Raw genomic sequence first — 23,575 nt, forward strand, 5'->3', positions numbered from 1 at the left:
CTGACGCTCCAGGGAGAACAGTGCAGGGCTGTTCTGCTGCGGGGGGGTCCCTGGCTTCTTCCCCTTCCAGAGACAAGGACGGAGAAAGTTCTGAGACGTACAGTGGACTGCAGAACGCCCACGGAATCCCCGTGTCTCTGCAGAAATTCCCCTTTACCTCAGCCATTCTCCAATAATTCTGTGTGGCATTCAGGGCCCCAAATACTGGCTGTGTCCCTTCTCTTGGCCGTGACACTTCCCAGCCGGGATAATTGGTCACAGCCACCGGCCACTTCCTGTGGGCCGGGGCGCGTGCCACGGGCTGTGTGTCTGGACATGTTATCTTCCTGGTGCGGAAGACTCGGAGGCGCATACTTCGCCAGCGTCCACACGGCGGGGCAGCGGCACTGCTCACGGAAGGTTGTGGTCGTTGGGGTGATTCATCTCAAGCGTGTGCACAGTCCTGGCACGGAGGAGACACGCGCACAAAACGGAAGAGAACATCTCTAAATGGAGCGGCGCCAGGGAATCCTCAAGCGCGAGATCGCCCGAGACACACGGCCGCCGCGGTCACTCTGTCCGGGGAAACACCAGGGTCCCTCTCGGTGGTACCAGGTCTCCCAGGACAGGCTGGTGTCGTGGCCGACGGCTCGCCCCACCGGGGACAGCTGCCCACAGCAGCGTGTTGAAGCTGCTGGCAAGTCCTGTCCTAAAGAAACCGGTTTCAGTCTGTCCCTTCCGAGTGCCCTGGGCGGCGACGCCGGGATCTTGAGGAGGGCAGCAGAGGGAAGGGCATCAGCACGGCCTTGCCGTGGCTGCCGTGGCTGCAGTGACAAAGTAGCACAGACGCTCCCGAGGCCGGGGTCCGAATCCGGGCGTGGGAGAACCTGCCTGTGCCTCCGTGGCCGGCCTCTGGTCGCGGCACCACTCAGTGTGGACGGCGTGTGGACGCACCGCTCCCGCCTCTGCCTGCGTCCGCGTGCTGACCGCCGCGTGTCCGAGTTCCTGTGCGAAGGCTTCCCTGGAAGGTCGCGGTCTTGGACCCAGGCTCCGCTCGGACCCGTGTGGCCTCCCCTGCAGAGGCCGGTCTCCAGAGAAGGTCACGCTCGCAGGCCCAGGTGTGCATGACGTCTGGGGGCCTACTCCACCCCGACAGCAGCTAAGAGAAGAGCATTGACCGAGCCCCGGCACCGCCTGCTGTGACAGACACGTGCCACCTGGGGAATCCAGGGAGAGGCCGCTGGGAGAGTGGGCAGGAGGGGCAGTGAGGGCCAGGGCAGGTCGCCATCGAGGGGACGCGAGCCAGGCCCAGCACGTCCAGAAGCGTCTACCCTAACCTCCGGGAGGGAGCGAACACGGGGCTGCACGCAGCCCGCAGGCGCCCAGCTGCTCGGTGAGCCTCGTGGGGCGGGGCGTGGGGTCGGGGGGCAGGGAAGGAGAAGGGATACGGGCCCGCCGTCCACAGGTCCGGCCCCGCGGAGGGTCCATGCAGCCTCACCTGGAAGACGCCCCCACACGTGTAACGGGGCTGCTCAGCTACTCAGAGAAAGATGCGCACGCACATGTGCAAAGGGGACGTTTACGTCCAGTTCATGTAAGGAAAGGGGTGGGAAGAGAGAATAACACTAAGTGAGCACTTACTGTATGCTAGACCCTGGGCCGGCGCTTCAGACAGGCTTCAGCCATGCCCCCATCGACCCAGGATGAACTTGAGCCCCCGGGGCCCCCCTCCTGTGAGGGGGGAGGGGGCCAGGTCCCGGGGGGGTGGGCAGCAGGCAGCGCGAGGCCGGTTGGAGTTCACTGGGGACAGTTTGGGTTTGGCAAGATGGCACCTTCTGGGACAGTGGCGCTGACAGTGGCGCAGCAATGTGGGTGCTTAATGCCCCTAACTGTGCGCTTAACATGGCTACGAAGGCACATGGTGTGCCGCACGGATTTTACCACAGCAAGAGAGCCGTGGCCCCCTCCTGCAGAAGGCTAGGATCGGGGGCCACATGGCCTCCCCAGATCCACACGGCCAGCCCGAGGCCCGGCAGTGCCGACGCAGAGCTGAGAGATTCGGACGCTTCCCGCTCCTGCGACCCGCGCTCCTTAGGGAGAAGGTGCAGGAGGGGTGTCGCTCACACGCGCATCAGAAACCGAAAAGAAAGGGAGGCAGCCTCCCCGCGGAGTACGAGAGCCTGCGCCCCTCACCCAAGTTCAGGCGTGTCCCAGCAAGTGCCAGGGGGCAGGGAAGGGAAATGTGTACCTTCCGGGGGGAGGGGGCGGCCTATAGGGCTGCGGGGGGCGAGTGGGGGCACGGTTTCCCCGCAGGGCAGTGAGCTCTGTGCCCCTGCCGGGGGGCGTGGGACCTGAGGGGGCGAGCGCAGCACCAGCCGACTCCAAAGGAGCGTCAGGACAGCTTTCTCGGAGAAGACGGGTCTCTGAGGCGTGAGCCGGGGCGCCGCGGCCTGGCCGGGCAGCAGGAGGAGGGGCGCGCCTGCGGAAGCTGGCCAGTCGTTGCCATCCAGGCCACGGGTCTCCGCCCTTTCCCCGAAGCAACGTCCCTACAGAGTGGAGGCACTGCTGCCGCTGACCCCGACTCGGCCATCACCCCACCCTGTCCTCAGGGAACCCTTATCTGGGAAGGGAGGTGGCTGTGTCATCCCTCGTCTCGTATTTTCAGAGGACGCTGGCAGAACTGGGTGCTCTCCACGTGGCAGCTTCCACGTGTCCCCACCACGCGTGGGGGTGCCTGGGAGGCGGGGTCGTCTGTACACCAGGAGTTCAGGCACATGAGGACTGTTGACAGATGGGAACGTACCCCAGCGTTCCCAAAGTCCCCAGACGGGGGTCACAGCAGTGCCCCTGCCCCAGGGCTCGGGACAGTCCCCACAGTACGCGGAGCTGCCCGTCACGGGGCGGCTCAGCCAAGGGGACACTGGTGAGTTTCCAGCCGCGCCCACCTGCCTGATGGCTGAGCTCTCTCAGACGGAAGCCGAGGCCTGCTCCGGGCAGCGGGCGACCGGCCGGTGCCCAGTGCGTGTCCACACCCGCCGTCCTCGCTTCCGCGGTCGCCTTGTCTTCCGCCCTCTGCGGGTTTTCTTCTGTGAAGCCTTAGCCAGGGAAGCACACTTTCTCCGTTCCAGAAGCGATGGGCTTGGTTTAAATAGTGTTTTTATTTTTTAGTGTCTGTCGACCACAGTCCTCACAGTGGCCAAGAACACGCTCTGAGCCAGCTCCTAGAGGAGAGCCAAAGAGCACAAACGTTCTCCCTTCCAAGTTCTCTCCTCGTGGGGGGCTGGGGGAGCCGGAGGGGACTCCGGAGGGGACTCCGGAGGGAGGGTGGGACAGAGCCTGAGCCGGCGGTGCTCACCACCGGCCCCGGAGGCCTGGACGCCAGGGGACCCCGTCTGCGGGGCGTCTGCCCTGCTCTCACAGCCGGGGTCTGGCGGAGGGGAGAGGGAGGGGGGGCCCATTATTATTCCGAGAGAGAGACAGAGCGTGAGCAGGGCAGGGGCTAAGAGAGAAGGAGGGAGAGAATCCCCAGCGGGCTTGCACCGGCAGCACAGAGCCCGCCCCGGGGCTCCATCCCCGGAACCGTGAGATCATGACCGGAGCCACCATCAAGAGTCAGACGCTTGATGGGCTGAGCCGCCCAGTCGCCTCTCGAATAGCTCGCCTTGTTGAGTTTCCTGTAGGTAAACTCATAAGCATCTAGAGATAGGAGAAAACCTCTGTCACGCTGCCGTACTTAAAGTGGGGGGCGGAAAGCCCTGATCTGCAGGGGAGTCCGCGGGCCCTGAGACCCTGCACATGCACATGGCCTCGTGGCCGAACTTCGGGCTCAGGCCTCGGTGAAGAAACATACCCTGAGTTTCTTTCTCAGCTGATACCATGGATCAGAGTGGAAAACATGCTTGTAAGCGTGTCACCGGTTCCCTTGTCCCCAGCCTCCTTCCTCCTCCCCTCCTCCCCTCCTTCTTCCTTTTTCCTTCCCTCCCTTCCTGTCCACCCTCTCCTCCTCATCGGCCTTCATCCCCCCCACCTTCCTCCTCCTCCTCCTCTGGGATTCACCACTGGATCTGATGCACTGAGAGCAGGTTCCCGTCTTGAAAAGAAAAATGACCACCCGGGCAGGGCGCTTTAGCTAAGGACACACGATTTCAGGCGCACATTTAACCTGAAAGGTGAACCCGGCCGGGGGCTGTCAACGGTCCTAAGCAGAGGCAGCCCCCAGGTGCCGTAACCGCCTGTCCGGGCAAACCCCCGTGCTGCACACCGCCACGGTGACTGCTCACGGGCTGGCTAAAGACGTCCCGTCCGGAAGCACGTGTCTAACTCGAGCCCGTGAAGGACAGGCACTCACCCAGGCACGTCCCGTCTGCTGGACGACCAAGCACAGCTTCTGAGAAGTCTTTCTCGCCGGGGCAAAGCCATGCCAGAGGTCGGGGCTGCTGTGCGCGGAGTGCCACCCGGGGGCTGTGCCCGGCCTTGGCTCAGGGCCCACCTTCACGGCGCCAGCTGCATTTCCTGCCCGCCTGGTCCTGCGCGTGCCACATCCACATCGGCTCGCCACACCGACGTTGCCTTCCAGCAACCCCCCACCCGTCACTTTATCTCGAAGGGAGGCCCATGCTGACATATTTGTTTACTAAAAAGCAGGTCCCGGGTGCACTATGAGTCACACATGGAAGACATAATAGACCTTTTATTACCTGTCACATGCTTGGATTACTGTCCCCAAAGTGTGCGCTTGGACACAGAGCCTGTGGCCACAGGACAGAACAGAAATAGAACCGGAGCCCCGGGAGGCTTGGCGCCGCGTGGCTGAAGTCCACGGGGCAAGGGGGGGGGGCTGCTAAAGGTGTTACAGACACTGGGTTCGTTCTTGTTTGATCCATCTCAGGCCACTTTAGAGCTAAATGACGTCTGTGAGCTCACAAGGAGTAAGACGCCGTGTTACTAAACCTCAAAATTTGACTCCGTTTTATTTAAAAGCATGAGTCGGCCTCCCTCCCCGTTGCCAGACCTAAGAGGATCTCTGTCCAATCCAAGCTGCGAAAGCAAGTGCGGCAGGAAGGAGCCGAGCAGCCAGGGTCGCAGGGGTGCGGGGCCCCCTCCGGGAGGACGAGTCTGCTTCGTCCAGCTGCTCCGACACGAGTGCAAACGGTTTATGTGCTTCAAGAAGGTAAAAGACAGAGTCTTCTGAGCACTGAGCAGGTCCTGTGAGGCTCGCCAGCGCTCTTGGCGGGCCTCCCTGTCTTTGTAGACGCACTCAGATGATCTCTTCTAAACACGTGTGTTGGTTTCCACCAAGCGGCCACCCGAACGCATCGCGACCGGGCCCCCGCGGAGGGCAGGGACGGAGGCAGCCCGACATCCGGGCTTCCCGGAGAGGCCAGTCTGGTGGGAGAAAGGCGTGAGCAGGGACAATATGAGGTGGAAAGAGACGCATCACAAGAGATCTAGGGAAAGGAAGGATAAATTTTACGCCTCGAGGCGCTGGGTGCCTGGCAGAGCGGGCAGCCTGGGCGTTTGCGGTTTCGGCCAGGCCGTCTCTCCTCCAGTCGGGTCCTAGCGGGGCTTTGAAAGAGTTTGGTTTGCTGAGTAGTTAGGACTCAGAAAAGATTCTGGACGAAGAGACACTAGGGTTTCTTTCCACGTGCTCTAACTCGGTTAGTCTGTGCAGCTTAGAGCTGGGGCGCGGGACCCGAGGGAAGGCCACCAGGGCGAGCGCGAGGCGGGGCCTGGAGCTCAGGTCTGAGCCGCTGGGTCACTCCGCACAGATGTTGGACGGGACGGCGCTGGAAATGGAGTCTCTTTCTTATGACTTCATTAAAAACATTCTCTTTCCTCCAGCTCGCCTTACTATAAGAATATAGCAAATAATGTACACAGCATAAAATATGTATTAATCCGCTGCTTGTGTTCTCGGTAAGACTCTCAGTAGTTAAGTTTTGGGAGAGTCAAAACTGTCTTGGCACACTGTCGCCAAGAAGGTGTTGAGGGGCCGCCTCAGTCGGTACCCGTGTGCAGAGTGGCGCCATCCGGGCGCCCTGGGCCTTCCGGGAGGGCTTCTGAGCAGCGGCACCGGGGCACTCGAGAAGCTCCCGGGACGGGCGGCTCCAGCTCTGAGCACTGCCCACCTGCACCCGCCGCCCGGCCCTCGCGGCTCAGCTTAGGGCGAGTGTAGCCTGGTTCCAATCCAGGGCTGGAAGCACCCGCTTCCCGTTTGGGAAAAGTGACCCACTTGACACCAGACGAGGGGGCCCTGGGACATCCCCGCCCACTTCCGGTGGGCCCCGAGCCGACAGCGGCTTCCCGGAGGAGGAGGACGGACGCATGGACCGCGCCCTCCTGGAGTTGGGCGCTGACCCCCCGGAAACCAGCCCGAGGGAGGGGAAGTGGGGGGACCTGTCCCTGGTTATGAATGGAAGCTGAGTTAGCCGGAAGTGTCCCTGGGGCCCTGTCCCCAGCCGAGTCCACGCTAACCTTCCATAGCAGGCGGTGAGGCCCCCCCCTCGGACCCCGTTCGGACTTCCCCCCCCCCCCGCTCGGCCCCCACCCCCGTTCGGGGTCCCCCCCACTCGGACCCTGCTAGAACCCAGCTCAGACCGTGCTCGGACCCCGCTCGCCCCCCCCCCCGCCCCGCTCAGACCCCGCTGGGACCCCACTCAGAACCCCCCCACTCGGACCCCCAGCTCAGACCCCGCTTGGACCCCGGCGCCCAGTGCGGGCCCCGAAAGCGGACGCGCTCAGAGCCACAGGCTTGTGCTCCTGCCGCCGAGCAGGCCGCCTGTTTGATTTAGTAAATTCCCCTCCCTGCTCTCACACACAGTGACCTGAAAAGAAATATTGTCCCCAAGAGTGCCGTTGGGATTGTTTGTTTAAATTAAGTTTCATTTGGATTTAATCTTAACCAAGTCTTCGGAGAGCTGGGCGGCCCTGAACGCAAGCGCGGCCTGCGGACCAATGAGCGGCGGCGCCGGCTGGGAGCCCCCTCTGCAAATGAGGGCTTCCTAATGTCACACTTGGGCAGCGCAGGCAGAGTGTTGGATGATTAGTTTATGGTCTAGCTCATTGTATTTTTATTACACCCATAAAATCTGTGTTTCTCCTCATTTTCGTAATGGCCTCAATGAGCTTCTCCACCTTCTAAAGACACATTAAATCGTTAAGTGCTGGAAAGGCGGATTCAGCAGGCAGGTCCGAGAGCCTGGAGGCTGCAAGAAGGACCCGGGCCTTGAATTCTTGTCTGATGGTGGGATTTGCACCACAGAAAATGCAAGTGTACGGGTTTGGTTTGTGGGCGTTTTCATGAACGCTTCAGCAACTTCCGTTAAATTCCAGTATAAACGACACATGATGAAGAGCCTTCACGACATCGACTCATCTACCACGTGGGAATGTAAATCAGTGCTGAAAGAGGAAAATATCGTGGACACGTCTGTTTTTAAAATACAATTTAAAGGGACGCCTGGGTGGCTCAGTCAGTAGAGCGGCCGACTTCAACTCAGGTCACCATCTCACAGTTCGTGGGTTTGAACCCTATGTGGGGCTTGGTGCTGACAGCTCAGAGCCTGGAGCCTGCTTCGGATTCTGTGTCTCCTCTCTCTGCCCCTCCCACTTGTGCTCTGTCTCTATCAAAAATGAATAAATGTTTAAAAAATGCTTTTAATAAAAATAAGTAAAATAAAATAAAATTTAAGGGGGGTTATTCAATAACATGAATATGAAAGAAAAGCATTTTATATTTGAGATATGTGGATTTTTTTAAAGAAAATTTTAATTGGATTGTCACTTCCATATTTAAAAGAAATAGGGGGCGCCTGGGAGGCTCAGTCAGTTATGCATCCGGCTTCGGCTCAGGTCATGATCTCGCGGTTCATGGGTTCGAGCCCCGTGTCAGGCTCTGTGCTGACAGCTCAGAGCCTGGAGCTGCTTCAGGTTCTGTGTCTCCCTCTCTCTCTGCCCCTCCCTGCTCTGTGTATCTCTCTCTCTCTTTCTCAAAAATGAATCAACGTTAAAACATTTCTAATAAAAGAAAGAGCAGTTCTCTGAGCTATTACACTTACATCTCAATGCAGCTGCTCATAAATAATAGTGTGACGCTAGTGTGACCCACGGCAGGGAAGGCAGACCCCTCCTCGCTCCGGAACTACATCTGCGATGAGAGTCCGCACGGCCGCCTCCGCTCCCCCGGTAGAATTCATGGTCTGGTGATTGCACTCGAACTAGTAACCCACAGGCCCCCGCCACCAGGTCAGGGCGGGTTTGAGAAGCCCCCGCCGCTTCTCCACGTTTACCTGTGCGTCGTTGCTTCGCTGCGCCTCGGAGACGCCTCGTCACGCGCGGTTTTCCTCCAACGGCGCCGGTGTGTTTTGTGTAAGTAAACGAAATCCCAGCGGCTGCTTTGAGTGATGCGCTTTGAACAGAGGCCTCGCCGAGCCCGCTTCCGATGGGACAAAGCAAGGCTGTCCCGCAAAATCACGACAGCTACCAAAAGAGGACTGTGTCTACCGATTTCGGTTTGCACCTCGAGGAGGGGGGACGTTTCCCTAGAGATGCCCCCCCGCCTGCTGCTGGGGGCGCCGCAGATGCCGTGGTGCCCGTTTGGGGTTGTGTTATAGAAAGTTCCCGTTACAGATCCAACGTCGGGAGGCCAGACGGCTGGATGTGGTTTGAAGGGGTTTTAGGAGGCCCAGAATGAGTCGCTGGCTGTGGTTTTGTCTGCTGTCTCACGGAGCGTGGAGGCCACGGGGCCGGCGCACCCAGAGGCGGTGTCAGAGCCTCGGGCCCGCGTCTCTGAGCCCCGCGGGCACACGTGTCTCGTGGCGGATCCGCCGGTCACACGGTGGCCGCGGCCTTTCTCTGTCCGCAGATGGTGTGGGAGAGCGGCTGCGTGGTCATCGTCATGCTGACCTCCCTCTCGGAGAACGGCGTCCGGCAGTGCCACCACTACTGGCCCGACGAGGGCTCCAACCTCTACCACATCTACGAGGTAGTCCCGGAGCGCCGCCGCAGGCCCGGGAGCGGCGTCCCTGCGGGAGCTGCCCTGGGCAGGTGGGCGGGCGGGCGGGCGGCCCCAGGGCCCGGTGGTCCACAGACACCCAGACCCTCCCAACGGCCGTGCCGTGGCACCTGGGGCTCTGGAGTAGATGGCGCAGTCGTCACCTTTAAAGTTTCATGATTCCAAACCCAGACAGAAAGGACCAAACCCTTACCTCCCGGGGAGGCCCCCTGAGCCAGGCCCCGAGGAGTAGGGGGCTCTGTTTTAGCAAGGGCCCACTGCTGTTCTCACAGCTCAGTGGTCGCTGCCCGGCGCGTGGGGGCTCGTGCCTGAGATCCGACCTCCCTCGAGGGCCTCCTGGCCGCAGGCTTCCCTCTCCTGCCGACATTGACAGCAAACCGACAAACGCAGCGGCTCGGCGCGTACCCGCGTGCATCCATTGTTTTGCATTAAAATTAGTCAGAATGCCAGAGGCCGTGGCGGAAGCGTGAAGATTAATCCTCAGTCACGCATTCGTGGCTTCTAGGGGGCTGAGAATGGCCTTGACCCTGAGAAGCACCGGGTCGTGGCTTCTGTGTGAATCCTCCGGTCTCCTCTCCACCTTTTGGTGATCCCGCTGGGATGAGACTTAAGTCACGGCGCGCCCCACTGGTGTTTGTCGGAAAGTAGTTGTTCTTGAAGGCTTATCCAGCTTAGATATACAAGAGACAAAAGCTGGAATAGTTTCAAATCCAAACACATTTTTCTCATAATTTGACTACTGCATCCACGTGACATCAAAACACACACAGTTATCTTTTGCATAAACCCCGTTAAAACTGAGTCGGTGGGAGGGGCCGCCAGCCCACGGCCGCCCCCGCGGGATCCACCCTTGGCTCCTCCAAGTCCCTCCGTGTTCAGACGATGTTTTACGCTCCCAATGCCGCCCCCCGCCCCGTCCAGGTGAACCTGGTCTCCGAGCACATCTGGTGTGAGGATTTCCTCGTGAGAAGCTTCTACCTGAAGAACCTTCAAACCAACGAGACGCGCACCGTGACCCAGTTCCACTTCCTGAGCTGGTGCGACCGCGGGGTGCCCTCCTCCGCGAGGTCGCTCCTGGATTTCCGCAGGTACGACCGGCCGTGCACCGGCGGGTTGGCGCGTGCGCAGTGCGGCCACGGGGCCGGCGGGGACGCGGCGCGGCAGCAGGTCTCCTGCGTCTACGAGGCCGTTTGCTGTGACGCGCCACCCGTTTTATACTTGTGTATATTATAAAGATACAGTTGGTCCTGAACAACACGGCGTTGAGGCGCCGAGCCCTGCACGCTGTGGAAAACACGCATTAACGTTTGACTCCCCTGAAGCTTACCTACTGACAGCCTGACCGATGACCTAAAACGCCGGTTCGCAGTATCTGCCCGGCCTTCGGACAACGCAGTGCGCTGGAGGAAGGAAAACGTGACTGAGAAAATCACCAAGAAGGGACAGTACGTTTTCAGCGCTGCCTTGTATTTATTGAAAAAAATGCGTCACTGGACCTGCAGAGTTCAAAGCCGTGCCGTTCAGGTCAACTGTATTTATATGATATATAAGAGGGGGAGGGGAGGGAAATTACATTAATGGTACGTATTAATCCGCAAGATGCTTTCTGGTTTTAGAAGAGCTGAAATGGGGAACCGAGCTACCTTAGAATTGTGGAAATAAGGTGGTTATTTGATTAGTTCTCTAAGTGGTAGAGTCCTAGAGTTTATGCCTCACAGGCTATGTTGATGAAGAAAATGTAGATGGTTAGCTTGGAGACCGTCTGGTTGGACACGATAAAGAGATGTAACAAGGGTGGGCCCAGATTCTACCCTGGATGACCTTGGACCTGGGCGGGGGGGGGGGGGGGGCCTGGCGGGAATTAGCGCGCGACCATGTGTGTTTTAGCGCAGTTTGAGGCTGACAGTCTGAAAACATCTAGTCTTTGTTCACACCGCTGTCAGCCGGTCGCCCAGGGGGCTGTGTTGTTTTCAAGTGTATTTATTGACCTGTTGGGATGAGTGCTGGGCGCCATCTTTCAAGATACTGACGAGGCAAAGACGGGGACATCAGATGGAAGCTTGGCGGTCCGCTGGGTTCGGAGGGGACGCCTGGTGGGCACTGGCCGCAGCACAGCGGTGCGGCCGCGGCCGCCAGGGACGTGCGTGTTGAGCAACACGCTAGGCTCGCTCTCGCTTTGCAGAGCCTCTCTTATGTGTCACTGATGGGGAACCTGCCTAAGAACAAAAGCAGACAAATATCCGAAACAAGGAGTTAGGGACAAGATGCGCCCGACGCAGCATTGCTCAGTCGTAAGGTGGCTTGTGTCTGCCCGGCGTCCACCCCTGAACACGCCCGTGTCATTCGAGAGAGTGGGCTTCCGGGCTGATCTCTGGATTGCTGAAGTTCTGTGTGAGACTTTCTCCAGGTTCTTATGATACCGTTTCTTTTTTTCTTTCCTTTTGCCTTTTAGTCTACTTTGAAAAGCAAAACAAAAAACGTTTTTTACTTGAATGTTTCTTTGGAGCAAAGAGCATTTGAAAGCTTGAGGACAGACGCGGCCGGCATCACGGCCAAGTGCACGCTCGGGATCCGCCCCTGCCCCGTGCCCTCGCCCGGAGAGGTGGCGCACGCTCGCTGCATCCGACCCCGCACACCTCCGAAGCCCTTGTCCTACACACTGCCTTCCCCCCACCCCCGTCTCCTGGCTATTTTATACGCTTTCGAAATACAAATTCATTTCTAACGACATGCTCTCTAAAACATCTCACCTAGGGCATGTTTCCTGAGATAGAGTCTTCAAAAAAGAGTCATTACTGGCAAAATGGATGTGGCTCCACAGATAGCGGTTCATCTTGACCCCTGTCTCTGCGCTCGTGCAGTGTGTTTGTACATATATGCATGTGAGCAGCCATCTGCGCCCCTGTCCATATATGGAACCGAACAACACACAGCCAGCCCTCTCTGCCTGTCACCCGTCAGGAAGAAACTCCCGAAGTTCCCTTTCCCCAGAGGCTCGGGACCGAAGGCTCCAGAGGCTTCCGTTAAATCGAAATTTGCAAGTCTATTCAAACCTGAAGCTTGCCGCTTGCCTCATTTGGCTCCGCCCAGTCTTCCAGACCCGCCTGCCCGTCCGGGACTAGCCGGACACAGGGCGCCAGCGGCCACGTTCTCCAGAGCGTGGCGCTCAGGCACAGATTCCCACTTTGTGGTTTCCTGGGTAAAAGAGCCGCCCAGAGTTCAGCCGTCCGAAAGGGGCCACGGCGTCTGAGGACACTGGTCACCTCGGCACAGGTCTCCTCCCCGCCCCGTCCAGGCCCCGCCTTCCCTCACTCTGGCCAGTGTGTGCGTCAGGTACTGCGGTGTGTAATCACACACTTCTGGAGCCCAGAGGGAGCACATTTACACTTTAAAGAGAAGCTGCCAAAGCTGAGATCATTAGCATCACATGTGAGGGCTTTGCTTTTAAAACTTCTCTCTCTCTCCTGGTCTCTCTCTGACTCACTTCTGGCTGTGCGCGGCGGCACTCCCAGCGCCGACCCCGTAGACACGGACACACCCTTACTTTGCCAGCTAACGAGCGGTGGCCAGTGTCATTTTTGTGATGTTGCAGCTAGTAATATGAGCCCAGTTGCATAGTCACAAAAGTGATCATTGGAGGCTGTGACTGTGCTGCCCGGCAGTGTGGGGAGCCCCCTTCCTGAGCCTCTCGCGACCGCTGACCTTGGCTCGGTGTGGGGCGCGTGCCGGCTCCTCCCTCAGTGACCCGGGGCTCGGTTTGTATTACTAATCGTTCTTTCTCAGCGAATGCCTCCTGTGGACACTTATCTACTATCCGGTTTTCTCCATGTTGCAACCGTTTGCTTACTGATGATTTGTTCTAATCGCGTGAAACAGGACAGCTGTGTCTGGCTCACCTTCACGAACAATCCGCACCTGAGGCGACGCCCCCGCTTCCGCGCGTGAGGGTTTCCACGTGATTTCTTGCAAATACACTTCTCAGCCGCGGCGACGCAGCGCTTCCACGCTGTGCCGCCTCCTTCCCTTGTGGCCTTTGTGGACAGGGTTAGCGCGGACACTAAAGGGACAGCGAACCCTCCGTGGGCTGCGCCAGGCAGCCATGTTTTAAATGTGCCATCAGATGAGAGCGCGGCCGGCAGGGACCAGGCGGCTGCAGGCGTGCTCGCCGGCAGCCAGGTCCTCTCCCGCGACGTTTCCCTGCGGAGGGGCTCCTCCGACTGCGGTCCCCGAAGCCGGGGCTGACCAGCCGCGACGGGGCACTCCCGCCCCCAGACTCCTTCCGTTACGGTTTTCTGAAACCGGGACGCTTTAAACAAGGGTGCCCATTACTGTTTATTTCTTTTTTAATGTACTATTTTTGTACTTGGCCCCATCAGAAAAAAATGACCAAAACCTGGTGACTGGCCAGGGTGTGAACATGCAGAGGTCGGGTTGGTCTTCACAAACACAGCTGGACAACCAAGTACAAAGTGTAACAGAACTTTGGAGGTTCGCATCTAAAAAGATTCAGCGATTGAGAGATTTCTAGTAAAATCCTCTGTTCAAAAGTAAAAGGCCTATAAAAATAAAGCCATCCTAGATCTAGTCTGGCTCTGAGCTTGCTACATTCTGCACACACATGCACACAGAGGGTGCACACACGGTGCACACACAGTGCATACACACATGCACACACAGAGTGCACACACAGTGCATACACACATGCGTACACAGTGCATACATACACATGCACACACAGGGTGCTCACGCACATGGTGCGTGCAACACATGTACACACAGGCCACATGCACATAGTGTATGCACACATACATACACACAGGCCATGCACACACACATTTAGTGCATACACGTGCATAGTGCACACACAGACATGCACACAGGATGCACACGCACACAGTCCATACACACACATGCACATAGTGCATGCACACGGGGCACACATGCACACAATGTATATACACACCTGCACGCAGGGCACACACTGCACACACACATACTCGCTCATAGTGCACACACAGACATGCACACGGTGCACATGCACAGTGTACACACGCATGCACACAGGGCACACAGGCACATAGTGTGTACACACATGCACACGGTGAGTACACACACACACACACATTTTTTTTTTAATTTTTAAGTAATCTGTACACCCAGTGTGGGGCTGGAACTTACAAGCCCAAGACCAGGAATCGCTCAGTCTACCGACCAAGCCAGCCGGGCGCCCCGAGAATGGAAAGCTTTAGGAGAAATTAGTGGATCTATTTTCACTCTGTCTGTTCTCAAGGCCCATGAACTGTGAGGGCACCGTGGCATACTTGTGCTCTCTCCACCCTCCCGCTGCACCCTAAATTGCCGTGCGCCTCGACAGTGAGCCACGGCTCCAGCAGAAATGGCAGCGTGGCCGTGGGGACCCCGAGCAGCCCGTTTGTGGGTCTTGTCATTTGCCAGACGGCTCGGGCGGTACGCGCACTGGAAGTACTACAGGGATGGTCCCGCCTGGGCTCCCCTCCTGCTGCTGGGGGCACGTGGGCCTCACGAGGGAGATACAAACAACCAGTTCTGGGCCTGGGGCTCGGCGCCTGGCTCCCCAGCGCCCCCTTCCCTCTCCGCGGGCCCCCTGAGGCCCCTGGGCGCCTCCCACCGCCTTCGCACCTTGCGGCATTGTCCTGTGTCCCGTGCAAGGGACACGGTCTTTTTTTGCACTGGTTTTCTTTGTTTTATTTTGCTTCATGTCACCCATTGTAGAAATCCACACAAGCAATTTAGAACACAGCCCCCACACACTTTTTTCCTCTATTCAGACCCATTTTACTGAGAATTTTGATATACTTTGTAAGCAAGTTTAGTTGTTTCCCTGACTTTCAACAAATTTGGAGCTTACACAGTGAATGTTAAATCAGCCCTCTGTTCTGATTTAAGGTTTGGTCACGAAATACTCTGTGCTCCTTGTTAATTTTCATAAATCCTGATCTGCAATCTGCACCACAAAGGTGTTTATCAACGGGTTCATCTGTGTACAAAGGAAGGACTTCTCTCTAATGTTGCGCAAGGTTCTGTGGGTGTAGACGCCCGGACCCACCACAGACACATAAACAAGGAAGTGGAAGCTGCTGTTTTGAGACAGTAGGGTCATTCAACATTCCGATCTGATGTCCAGAACCTAAGACAGTTTGAGCAATAAACGCAGAACTCGCCAATGTTAGCAAAGAGTCAAGATACTCCTGTCACCACAAGAAAGCCAGGCTGCGGGGTGGGGCCGGAAGAGCCTGAAAACGTAGGAATTGTTTCTAAAGCTCTGCCTGACAACTGGGTACCGGGAAGAAACATAAACCTTTGGAAACGTCTGTGCAATTTTGATTTCCTTTGTCAGCTCCGGCTGCTGCCAAGCGGGGCCCCCATCGGCCCGCTCGCTCCGGCTCAGGACTTGCTTGGCGAAGGGGAGACGGCAGTCGTGGGGCATAACCGTCGTTTCTGTCTCTTTTCGTTTCAGAAAAGTAAACAAGTGCTACAGGGGCCGTTCTTGTCCAATAATTGTTCACTGCAGGCAAGTACACGTGCTCACGCGGGTCAGCGCGCTCGCCGCGTCCAAAGCCAGCCGGCGCGTCCGGCTCTGCGTAACCGTGCCCCGCGCTGGCGCTTCCGAGGGGACAGAGGCACAAACGCAGTCTTCTAGGCCCCGAGCTAACGCTGCCACCCCACTAACACCTGCGCGGGCGGCACGCGGCCTGCTTGCCCCCCGAGAGCCCCAGGGGCCCCGCACCCGGCCTCCAGCCGCCCTCGCCGGTCTGAAACGCCCACTCGTGGCTTTCTCGCGCCCTTGAGCGACCGGCCCCCTCCGCGGAGGGGTGCGCGCTGCCGAGCAGGGCTTGCGGCCCGGGAGCAGGGGCCCCCCCCCGTTGTGATGGGAGTCTGGCCTCTGGGCAAAAGCCACACAGGCCGCACGCACCCGGGTAAGTACGGCACTCAGACGCTCGTGCGAGGGTGCTCCCGTGCCCTGGGCTTCACACCCGCCGGGTCTGGGTGAGGAGCTGCGCTCTGTCCCGTGGAGCGTTCTTTCTGCCGGAAGCACGTCTCCGAGGATCACACACCAAGTCTGTCAGTTCAGTCAACAAGCGTGCATGTGTCTCTGTGTGTGTGCATGTCTGTGGGGGTGTGTGACTGTGTGTGTGTCTGTGTCAGGTGCCTGCTGACCGCGTGTGTCCACGTGTGTCCGCGTGGGTCTGTGCGGGGCCCGGTGCAGGCTGCACTGTGGGTCTGGCAGAGAGCAAAGGGAGCAGCCTGGGGGCACAGGTGTCCTGGGCACACCCGGGTGTCAGGTGCTGCGGCCTCTCGGCTCTGGGAGGAGAGAGGAAGACAGGAGCAAATCCAAGCAGGCACCGTAGCTAATGCCAGCTGCAGGGTTGGGGGGAGAAGAGGGGTGCTATGCCCCGCTCCCCCTCCTCTCTACCCTCCCTCCTCCTCCCCTCCCTCCCCCTCCTACCATCCTCTGCCTCCGCCCTCCTCCTTACCAGCTTCATTTTCCTCTTCCCCCTCCCCTTTCTCCTCCTCCTTCCTCCTCCCCCTTCTTCTCCCTCCTCCCCCTCCCCTTCCTTCCCCTCTTCCTTCCCTCCCTCTTCCTCCTCCTCCCTCCTCCCCTCCTCCCATCCATTCTTCTCCCTCCCCCCTCCCACCTCCCCCACCCCGCCCCCATCCTCCCCTCACCCACGCAGTGATTCTTCCTCACCCCACTTTCTTCCTCTTTCTCTCAAATTCACAGCGCCCTCTCCCCACACACCTCCCCTTAAGCGCAGAGGGAAATCAGCGGTCTGCTGGCTCTGGGGGGCGTGGGGTCCCATGGCCCCGGCCCTGTTCTCACCTCTCCCCTTCCGTTGGCAGCGACGGCGCCGGCAGGAGCGGCACCTACGTCCTGATCGACATGGTCCTCAACAAGATGGCCAAAGGTGAGGCACCTCGCGCTGCTGGGCTGGCGTTGCCGTGGCAACCTCGGGCCAGGCTCTCAGCGGCCTGGGAGGGAGCCAGCGCTCGCGGTCCCTTTCCCGGGTCACGTGAAGGCTGTTTGCGGCGAGCACAGGATTTCTGAGCTCCCTCTTTGTTTCCAGCGTCCGGTGGGGGGCCTGGCGCACAGTCGTGCCGGGTGAGTACCTGCGGGCGTGTTCTGATGACCGCGGCGCCGGAGGCGAAGCGACCCACGCTCGTAGTGTCCCTGACGTGTCGGCATAAACCGCGCCTGCAGATACCTGTCGGTCATCCAGACCCCCCGAAACCTCTGGGGGTGACTGTGGCCACCTCGACCCCGTCTTATCTCAGATAAAAGCCCCAACACCTCGTGTCCAACATACTCACACCGAAGCGGCCTCTTCCCCGGGATCCCCTCCTCCCACACGCGGCCCTGTTCTTGCACCCGGGGCGCCCCACCAAAAGAAGACACAGGTGTCCAGCAGTGCCTGAGAGCAGGGGCCACAGGGAGAGCAGCCCCACTGGGGAGCACCGGGAGGACCACAGGGGAGTCGGAGGATCACAAGGAGAGCGGAGCTTACCCCTGCGGCCCCTTCACTCCCAGGGACATGTGGACACCAGTCTGCATCTCCCAGAATGTGGTCTCGGGAGCAAACCCATGAGGGGTCTCCTTAGGGGCCAGGGAGCAAGCTCTGCAGTCAGGCTCCGGGGGACGCTGGGGTTGGGCCTGCCTCCTGGACAGTCAGATGCGAATCACCATGGCGACCGAGGATTCCTGCTGCATTTCCTAAGCTGTTCTGAGAAAACACGGCTTTTCGGGCGTGCACATCCCCCAGGACGTGGAAGGAGGCCCAGCGGAGGCAGGGCCACCTCTGTCTCTCACCCACGATCCAAACATACACAAGTGTCCTCGGACAGGCCCCCGCCTTCCAGAACACCTGCTTCACCCTGTGCAGAAACAGGAGCAGATGCTGGTTATAGAAATGAGGTTCAGGGCCGCCTGGGGGCTCAGTCGGTTGGGCGTCCGACTTCAGCTCAGGTCACGATCTCGCGGTTCACGGGTTCAAGCCCGCTTCGGGCTCTGTGCTGACAGCTCGGAGCCTGGAGCTGCTTCGGATTCTGTGTTTCCCCCTCTCTGCCCCTCCCCTGCTCACAGTCTCTCTCAAAAATAAATAAACATTTAAAAATTTTGTAATAATTTTAAAAACGAAAAGATATGAGTTCCCGTACATTTTCACGCAGATGCTGGCCACTCTAAAATGAGCATTTCCTTACTCCACTTTCCTGAGATTAAAAAGGAGAGAAACGGAGCACATCCCCAGACCAAGCATTCGGGCGTGTGGATGAGCTCGCAGTCTTACCTGTGCCCACACAGCCGGCCCCCGAGGCCCCGGGCCGACCCGCTGCGCCCCACGCCCTGCTCGGCGGCCACAGCTTCCTGGCTGGACGCCGGGGGAGAGGATGAAATCGGCTTTGCGTCATACAGTATTATTTTAAACACCCTAAATTAGCTGAGTGCCGGCCATGAGCAAGCAGAGACAAGCAAAAAGAAAAAGGATCTGACACTGTGTCTTATTTTTTTTTTAATGTTTTATTAATTTTTTTGATACAGGAGAGACAGAGCATGAGAGGGGGAGGGGCAGAGAGAGAAGGGGACACAGAACCGGAAGCAGGCTCCAGGCTCTGAGCTAGCTGTCAGCACAGAGCCCGACGCGGGGCTCAAACCCACGAACGTGAGATCTGACCTGAGCCGAAGTCGGATGCTTAACCGACTGAGCCACCCAGGCGCCCCTGACACTGTTTTAATGACATATTTTGGTTTTAGAGCATAATCCTAACGCTTTTATTTAAAAGTTTCCTACCCACTAATGCCACCGCGTCGTATCAAATACATCCTTTCACGTGCGAATCTGCAATTACTGGGAGCTTGGAGCTCTCAGCTGAATTTCTGTTTCTTCCCTTATCCCTGCTCTCCCTTCTCTGCTGCCACACGCATAATATTTCCCTTCTGTCACGTCAGAGTTCCTCCCGAAGGACAGGACCAGCGTCTGAGCGCCTCCGTGCGGGTCCGCGGCAGGGCAGAGCCGGCGCCCTGGGCCCCCCGCGGCGCCGCAGCCCCGAGTCTCAGAGGCGCCGCCTGGGCGGGCGGATGGCATTGACCGGCTCCGCTGTACCGTGTAACGTCAGACTCCACCTCCAGGGTGGGCGGCCGCGACAATGGAGATCAGCCGCGGGGAACCGGCCACAGGGGGCGGCCGCCAGGCCCTCCGGGCGGGCGTCGGTCACCCCCGTTCTGTTCCTGACCCGCTCCCCTCGGCCCCGGGGGCTGCGGCGGGGAATCCACCGACCGGGGCCTGGGCCGCGACGGGAGAGATCAAAGGGCAGGCCGGCCCCTCGCCGCCGGTGGGTCGTTCCCAGGCCGCCACACCGCGCTGCCGCCTGCCCGGGGTTTGTTCGCCCTGCCCGGCGCCGCGCCGCCGCCTTTGTCTGGCCTGAGAGCCGAGGCCCCGCCAGACCCGCGCTCACCAAAGGATCAAAGGCCCAGAGCCCGGACACGACGAAACCTTTCCTCCCGGTTCCTTTTCTTCGAAGGAATGAACCGCACGAGGCCCAAAGATCGCCTTTCCCAGGCTCGGCGGCGCGGCCAGCAGGGCCCGGAGCGCTGGGGGCCGGGGACCGAGGCCCGCGTGCCCGTCGTCGGGGCCTCTGAGCAGGAGCGGGGCGTCACTCAAGGGCTTCCCCACCGCCTGGTTTGTCAGCGGGCAGAGGACAAGGTGGGCGAAGTCCCAGGAAACGGACTCCCGCCCCCCGCCGGCAGTGACCGTGGTCTGCACGGCTCTGCGGGGCTGCCGGGGCCCTTGGGGCTCTCAGAGCCGGTGTGGGGGGCGCACTGCTGTCCGGCCGCAGAGCCTACTCACCTGGGCCGTGAGCCCCTGCAGCAGGGGTCCCCAGGACTGTGCTGTGTCCCCGTGTGTCAGGGACGTCCCTCTGGCCAGGCTGCTTTTTCTCATCGCAACCATTTAAAGGACTCGTGAGTGCCGGGTGGACGGATGGTGCCCCGGCAAGGCCACACTTGCTGGGTCGCTGCGAGGCGGTGGCTGCTTGCTGGCCATGTCACTCATGTGGGGCCCTCACGGACCCCGCCCGCCACCGCCTCCCCGCCGCACCTGCCGTTCAGAAAGCCCGGCGTGCGTTCAGGGGGGGGGTCGCGTCCTTTGTTGTCAGGGGCCTCGGGCCGGGGGACCTCACTGTGCGGTGACATCACCCGCCCCGCCGGTGCCCGTGAGGCCGCGTGCCCAGCACCTCATCCCAGGTCAGCGGCCACGTTTGTGGTGACACGTGCACCTCGGCCACCAGCCTCTCTGAGGGACACGTCTCTCTCATCTACTGGCCGTCTCTGCAAGGGTGACCCGGGCCTCCTGAGCGGAGTCTCCGGCACTTATCCCCCTGGGTCTGGGTTCCCGCAGGTGGAGTAACGTCCTCCAGGCTCGCCCGCGAGCAGCGGCGGAATCTCCCCCTCTCCGGGGCTGGCTGTCCTCCGTCGCGGGCAGAGACCATGCTGTGGGTGCCCGTCCGTGGGCACTCAGGTGGCTTCCACCTCCCGACGCCTGTGCGCCCCCTCGCTTGGGGCGCAGACCCCGAGTGCGGCGGCGGGGTCAGCTGGGGATCGCGCGCACCCCCTCTCGAGGACCGGCCGCCACGTCAGTGCACCCGCGGCCCCGTCTCTCCATGTCTTCTCCAACATTCGTTATTTTCTGGGGTTTTCGAAGGGGCCATCGTAATGTGTGAAGGGTTAGCTCATGGTAGATTGATTCGCGTTTCCTAGTGACTGTGGTGCTGAGCGGCGTTTCATGCTTGTTGGCCGTGTGGGTATTTTCTCTGGAGAAATGTCTAGTCAAGTCCTGTGCCCATTTTGTAATTGGGCTATTTGGTTCTTTCCTTCTTGAGTCGTAGAAGTTCTTTACATATTCTGAACATTAATCCCTTCTCAGCTGTAGGATTTGCAAACACTCTCACCCACACAATGGGAGAAATTCAATGACAATAGTGTCACTCTCTCAGTGACGTCCTCAATGCACGAGGCACTTACTTCCCATGAAGTCCCAAATGACGCTATGGATTTCGTGTCATTTCCAGGAAGTCTGTGCCAAACCCAAAGTCATGAAGATTTTCCCCGGCCGAATCACCGTGCTCTGTGCCTGAAGCGAGCACACACCGTATGTGAACCACACAGGGATGGAAAATTTTAACTTAATACAATCTAAAAATGAAGATAATGAATGCAATGACGTATACGATCCTGTCAAAGGATGATCCAAACACGTGAAGCAGAAAGTGCAAGTTTTCCTGACGGCCCGCTGTCACCGTGCAGGCGTGGTGACCCCTGACTTCGGTGTGTCCCTCAGGCCTTTGTATGTGAACACGTGCCCTTTGCGTGTGCTCGGCTGATGACAACCATGTTTTCCCCGAAGACAGAATCAATATGGAAAATACACAGACGAGGTTTTTTTAATCTGTCCCTATTTTTAATGTATTTTTTTCTGTTTATTTATTTTTGAGAGAGAGAGAGAGAGGATGTGAGCAGGGGAGGGGCAGGGAGAGAGGGAGACACAGAATCTGAAGCAGCTCCAGGCTCCGAACTGTCAGCACAGAGCGCAATGTGGGGCTCAGACTCACGAACCACAAGATCATGACCTGAACTGAAGTCGGACGCTGAGCCGCCTGAGCCCCCCAGGCGCCCCTGTTTCTTATGAATTTACCTTTAAAGTGGTTCTCGTACCGTGGCTCTGTGGACCTAACACTTCTATTACCATTCTTCAAGACACTTGGGCTTACCTCACCCAGGGTCACACAGCCGTCATGTGACCGAGCTGAGATGTGAACCCAGGCTCGTCCGACAGCCTGTGTCCTTGATAATGATGCCGTGTGGCTCCCCCTTCCCTGCCAGCAAACAGACCCGCCCCGTTTTCAAGTCTGCTGTGAAGAGTCTGGTGTAAGGAATGAAAATCAAACCCACAATGAGCGATCGGCTTATGCCGGTAACAGGTGTAATGGCTGTTATTTAAAAAAAGATTCTCCCTACCTTTTCTGTTGAACACTTTAACTTTTTTTTTAAGTTTATTTATTTATTTGGAGAGAGAGAATCTGAAGCAGGCTCCAGGCTCCAAGCTGTCAGCACAGAGCCCGGTGCGGGGCTGGAACTCACAAGCCTCGAGATCAGGACCTGATTCAAAATCAAGAGCCAGACGCTGAACCGCCTGCGCCCCCAGGCGCCCCAGACATGCTAACTTCTACCACGAGGTCAAAGGAGCAGATGGGGTACCAGGTTTGGGGACAGAGATGACAGATCGCACAGCCACATGTGCTTGTCAGGACTCATTGTCTGTTACAAGTGACAGTATCTAAATGCCTTTTAAAAATTGTTTTTTTCCCAACCTTACTGAGATATAATTGCAATCAAACACTGCATAAGTTCCAGGTATGCATCGTGAACTGATACATGTATTTGTTACAAAACGATTACCCCGCAGGGTCAGTTAGCACCGCTGACCAACAACCAACATAAGGTCAGTTCGCATCAACGTCGCCTCACATGGTTACGATTTACAATTTAAGATCGACTCTTCCGGTGACTTTCAAGTGTATGACAGTGCTGTCAACGGTCAAAACACCTTTCCTAAGTAACAGTCGAGGGCTCCTGGGACTTTTTAAACCCAGCACCCCACTGCAAACTACACGTGCCTACTTAGTGCATTAAACTTGGAAAAATCAGTGCCTCCATCACGTGGCCACCCATCACGTGCCCATTGCCACATGTGCTCCTGGCCGCCACGGTGGGGACGCAGAGCACTTCCGTCAGCGCAGGAAATCCCCGTTCCAAGGGGGGCGGCACTGAAGGCGGGGTCTCTCCCGGCCCTGCGGCCGCGGCCTCTGCCCTGACCTCCCCGCTCGGTCCTGCCCCCGTCCGCTATCCCCACGGCGTCTGCGTGGCACCTGACACAGCAGGAGCTCGGAGGCCCCGCTGAGCTCTCCCCTCTCGGGGCTGAGAAGGGCTGGGGAGCTGTGGGGCAGCCGCCGGGACAGGGGCAGCCCCGAGCCCCACGGTCACGGGGGCCCACACACGGCCTCCCTCGCCCTTTGGCAGTGGCACCTCGAGTACAGGGTCAAGCGGGAGCCCGAGGCCTTTAGCGAGAGCAGGTGCTGTCCATCCAGGGCAGCGGCCTGGGCCCGGGCCTCTGTCCCTCCTGCACACGAGCCCCATGGCCACCTGGACTGATGCTGGGCAGAACGCAGCCTACCGAGTGGGGACGGTCCGGTGCTGTCCTCGGCCTTGACGGTCTGTCCCCGCTCCACGAGGCCCAGAGGAGTCCACAGAAGAGGGTCCCAGTGCTGCGCCGTCAGCACCGAGCCCGGCCAGGCTGCGGGCTCCGGGGCGGGACCACCACGCGGCCAACTTTCTGAACCGAAATGGCCTTGAGGACAGAGGGCCGGCTGCCCAGCCGCAGGAGGATGGGGACAGTAGAGCTTGCCGCCCACTCGGGGTCGCGGGGGTCAGGCACGGCCTTCCCTCCAGGGCCGGCCTGGCTGGCTCCCGTGTCCCACCCACGCCGTGGCTCAGGG

At 58.9% G+C, this 23,575-nt stretch overlaps 1 protein-coding gene across 1 annotated transcript in view; it reads left to right on the forward strand.

The window, feature by feature from the left end:
* Nucleotides 1–23,575, forward strand: part of PTPRN2 (protein tyrosine phosphatase receptor type N2) — a 97,671-nt gene that overhangs the window by 63,495 nt on the left and 10,601 nt on the right. Inside the window, exons 7-10 of the mRNA XM_029920879.1 lie at nucleotides 8,843–8,962; nucleotides 9,914–10,080; nucleotides 15,489–15,542; nucleotides 16,874–16,938. Coding sequence (XP_029776739.1) covers nucleotides 8,843–8,962; nucleotides 9,914–10,080; nucleotides 15,489–15,542; nucleotides 16,874–16,938 — 406 coding nt within the window. The remainder of the gene's footprint in view (nucleotides 1–8,842; nucleotides 8,963–9,913; nucleotides 10,081–15,488; nucleotides 15,543–16,873; nucleotides 16,939–23,575) is intronic.

The sequence above is a fragment of the Suricata suricatta genome, chromosome 2, assembly GCF_006229205.1.
Source record: "Suricata suricatta isolate VVHF042 chromosome 2, meerkat_22Aug2017_6uvM2_HiC, whole genome shotgun sequence".
Classification (NCBI taxonomy): Eukaryota; Metazoa; Chordata; class Mammalia; order Carnivora; family Herpestidae; genus Suricata; species Suricata suricatta.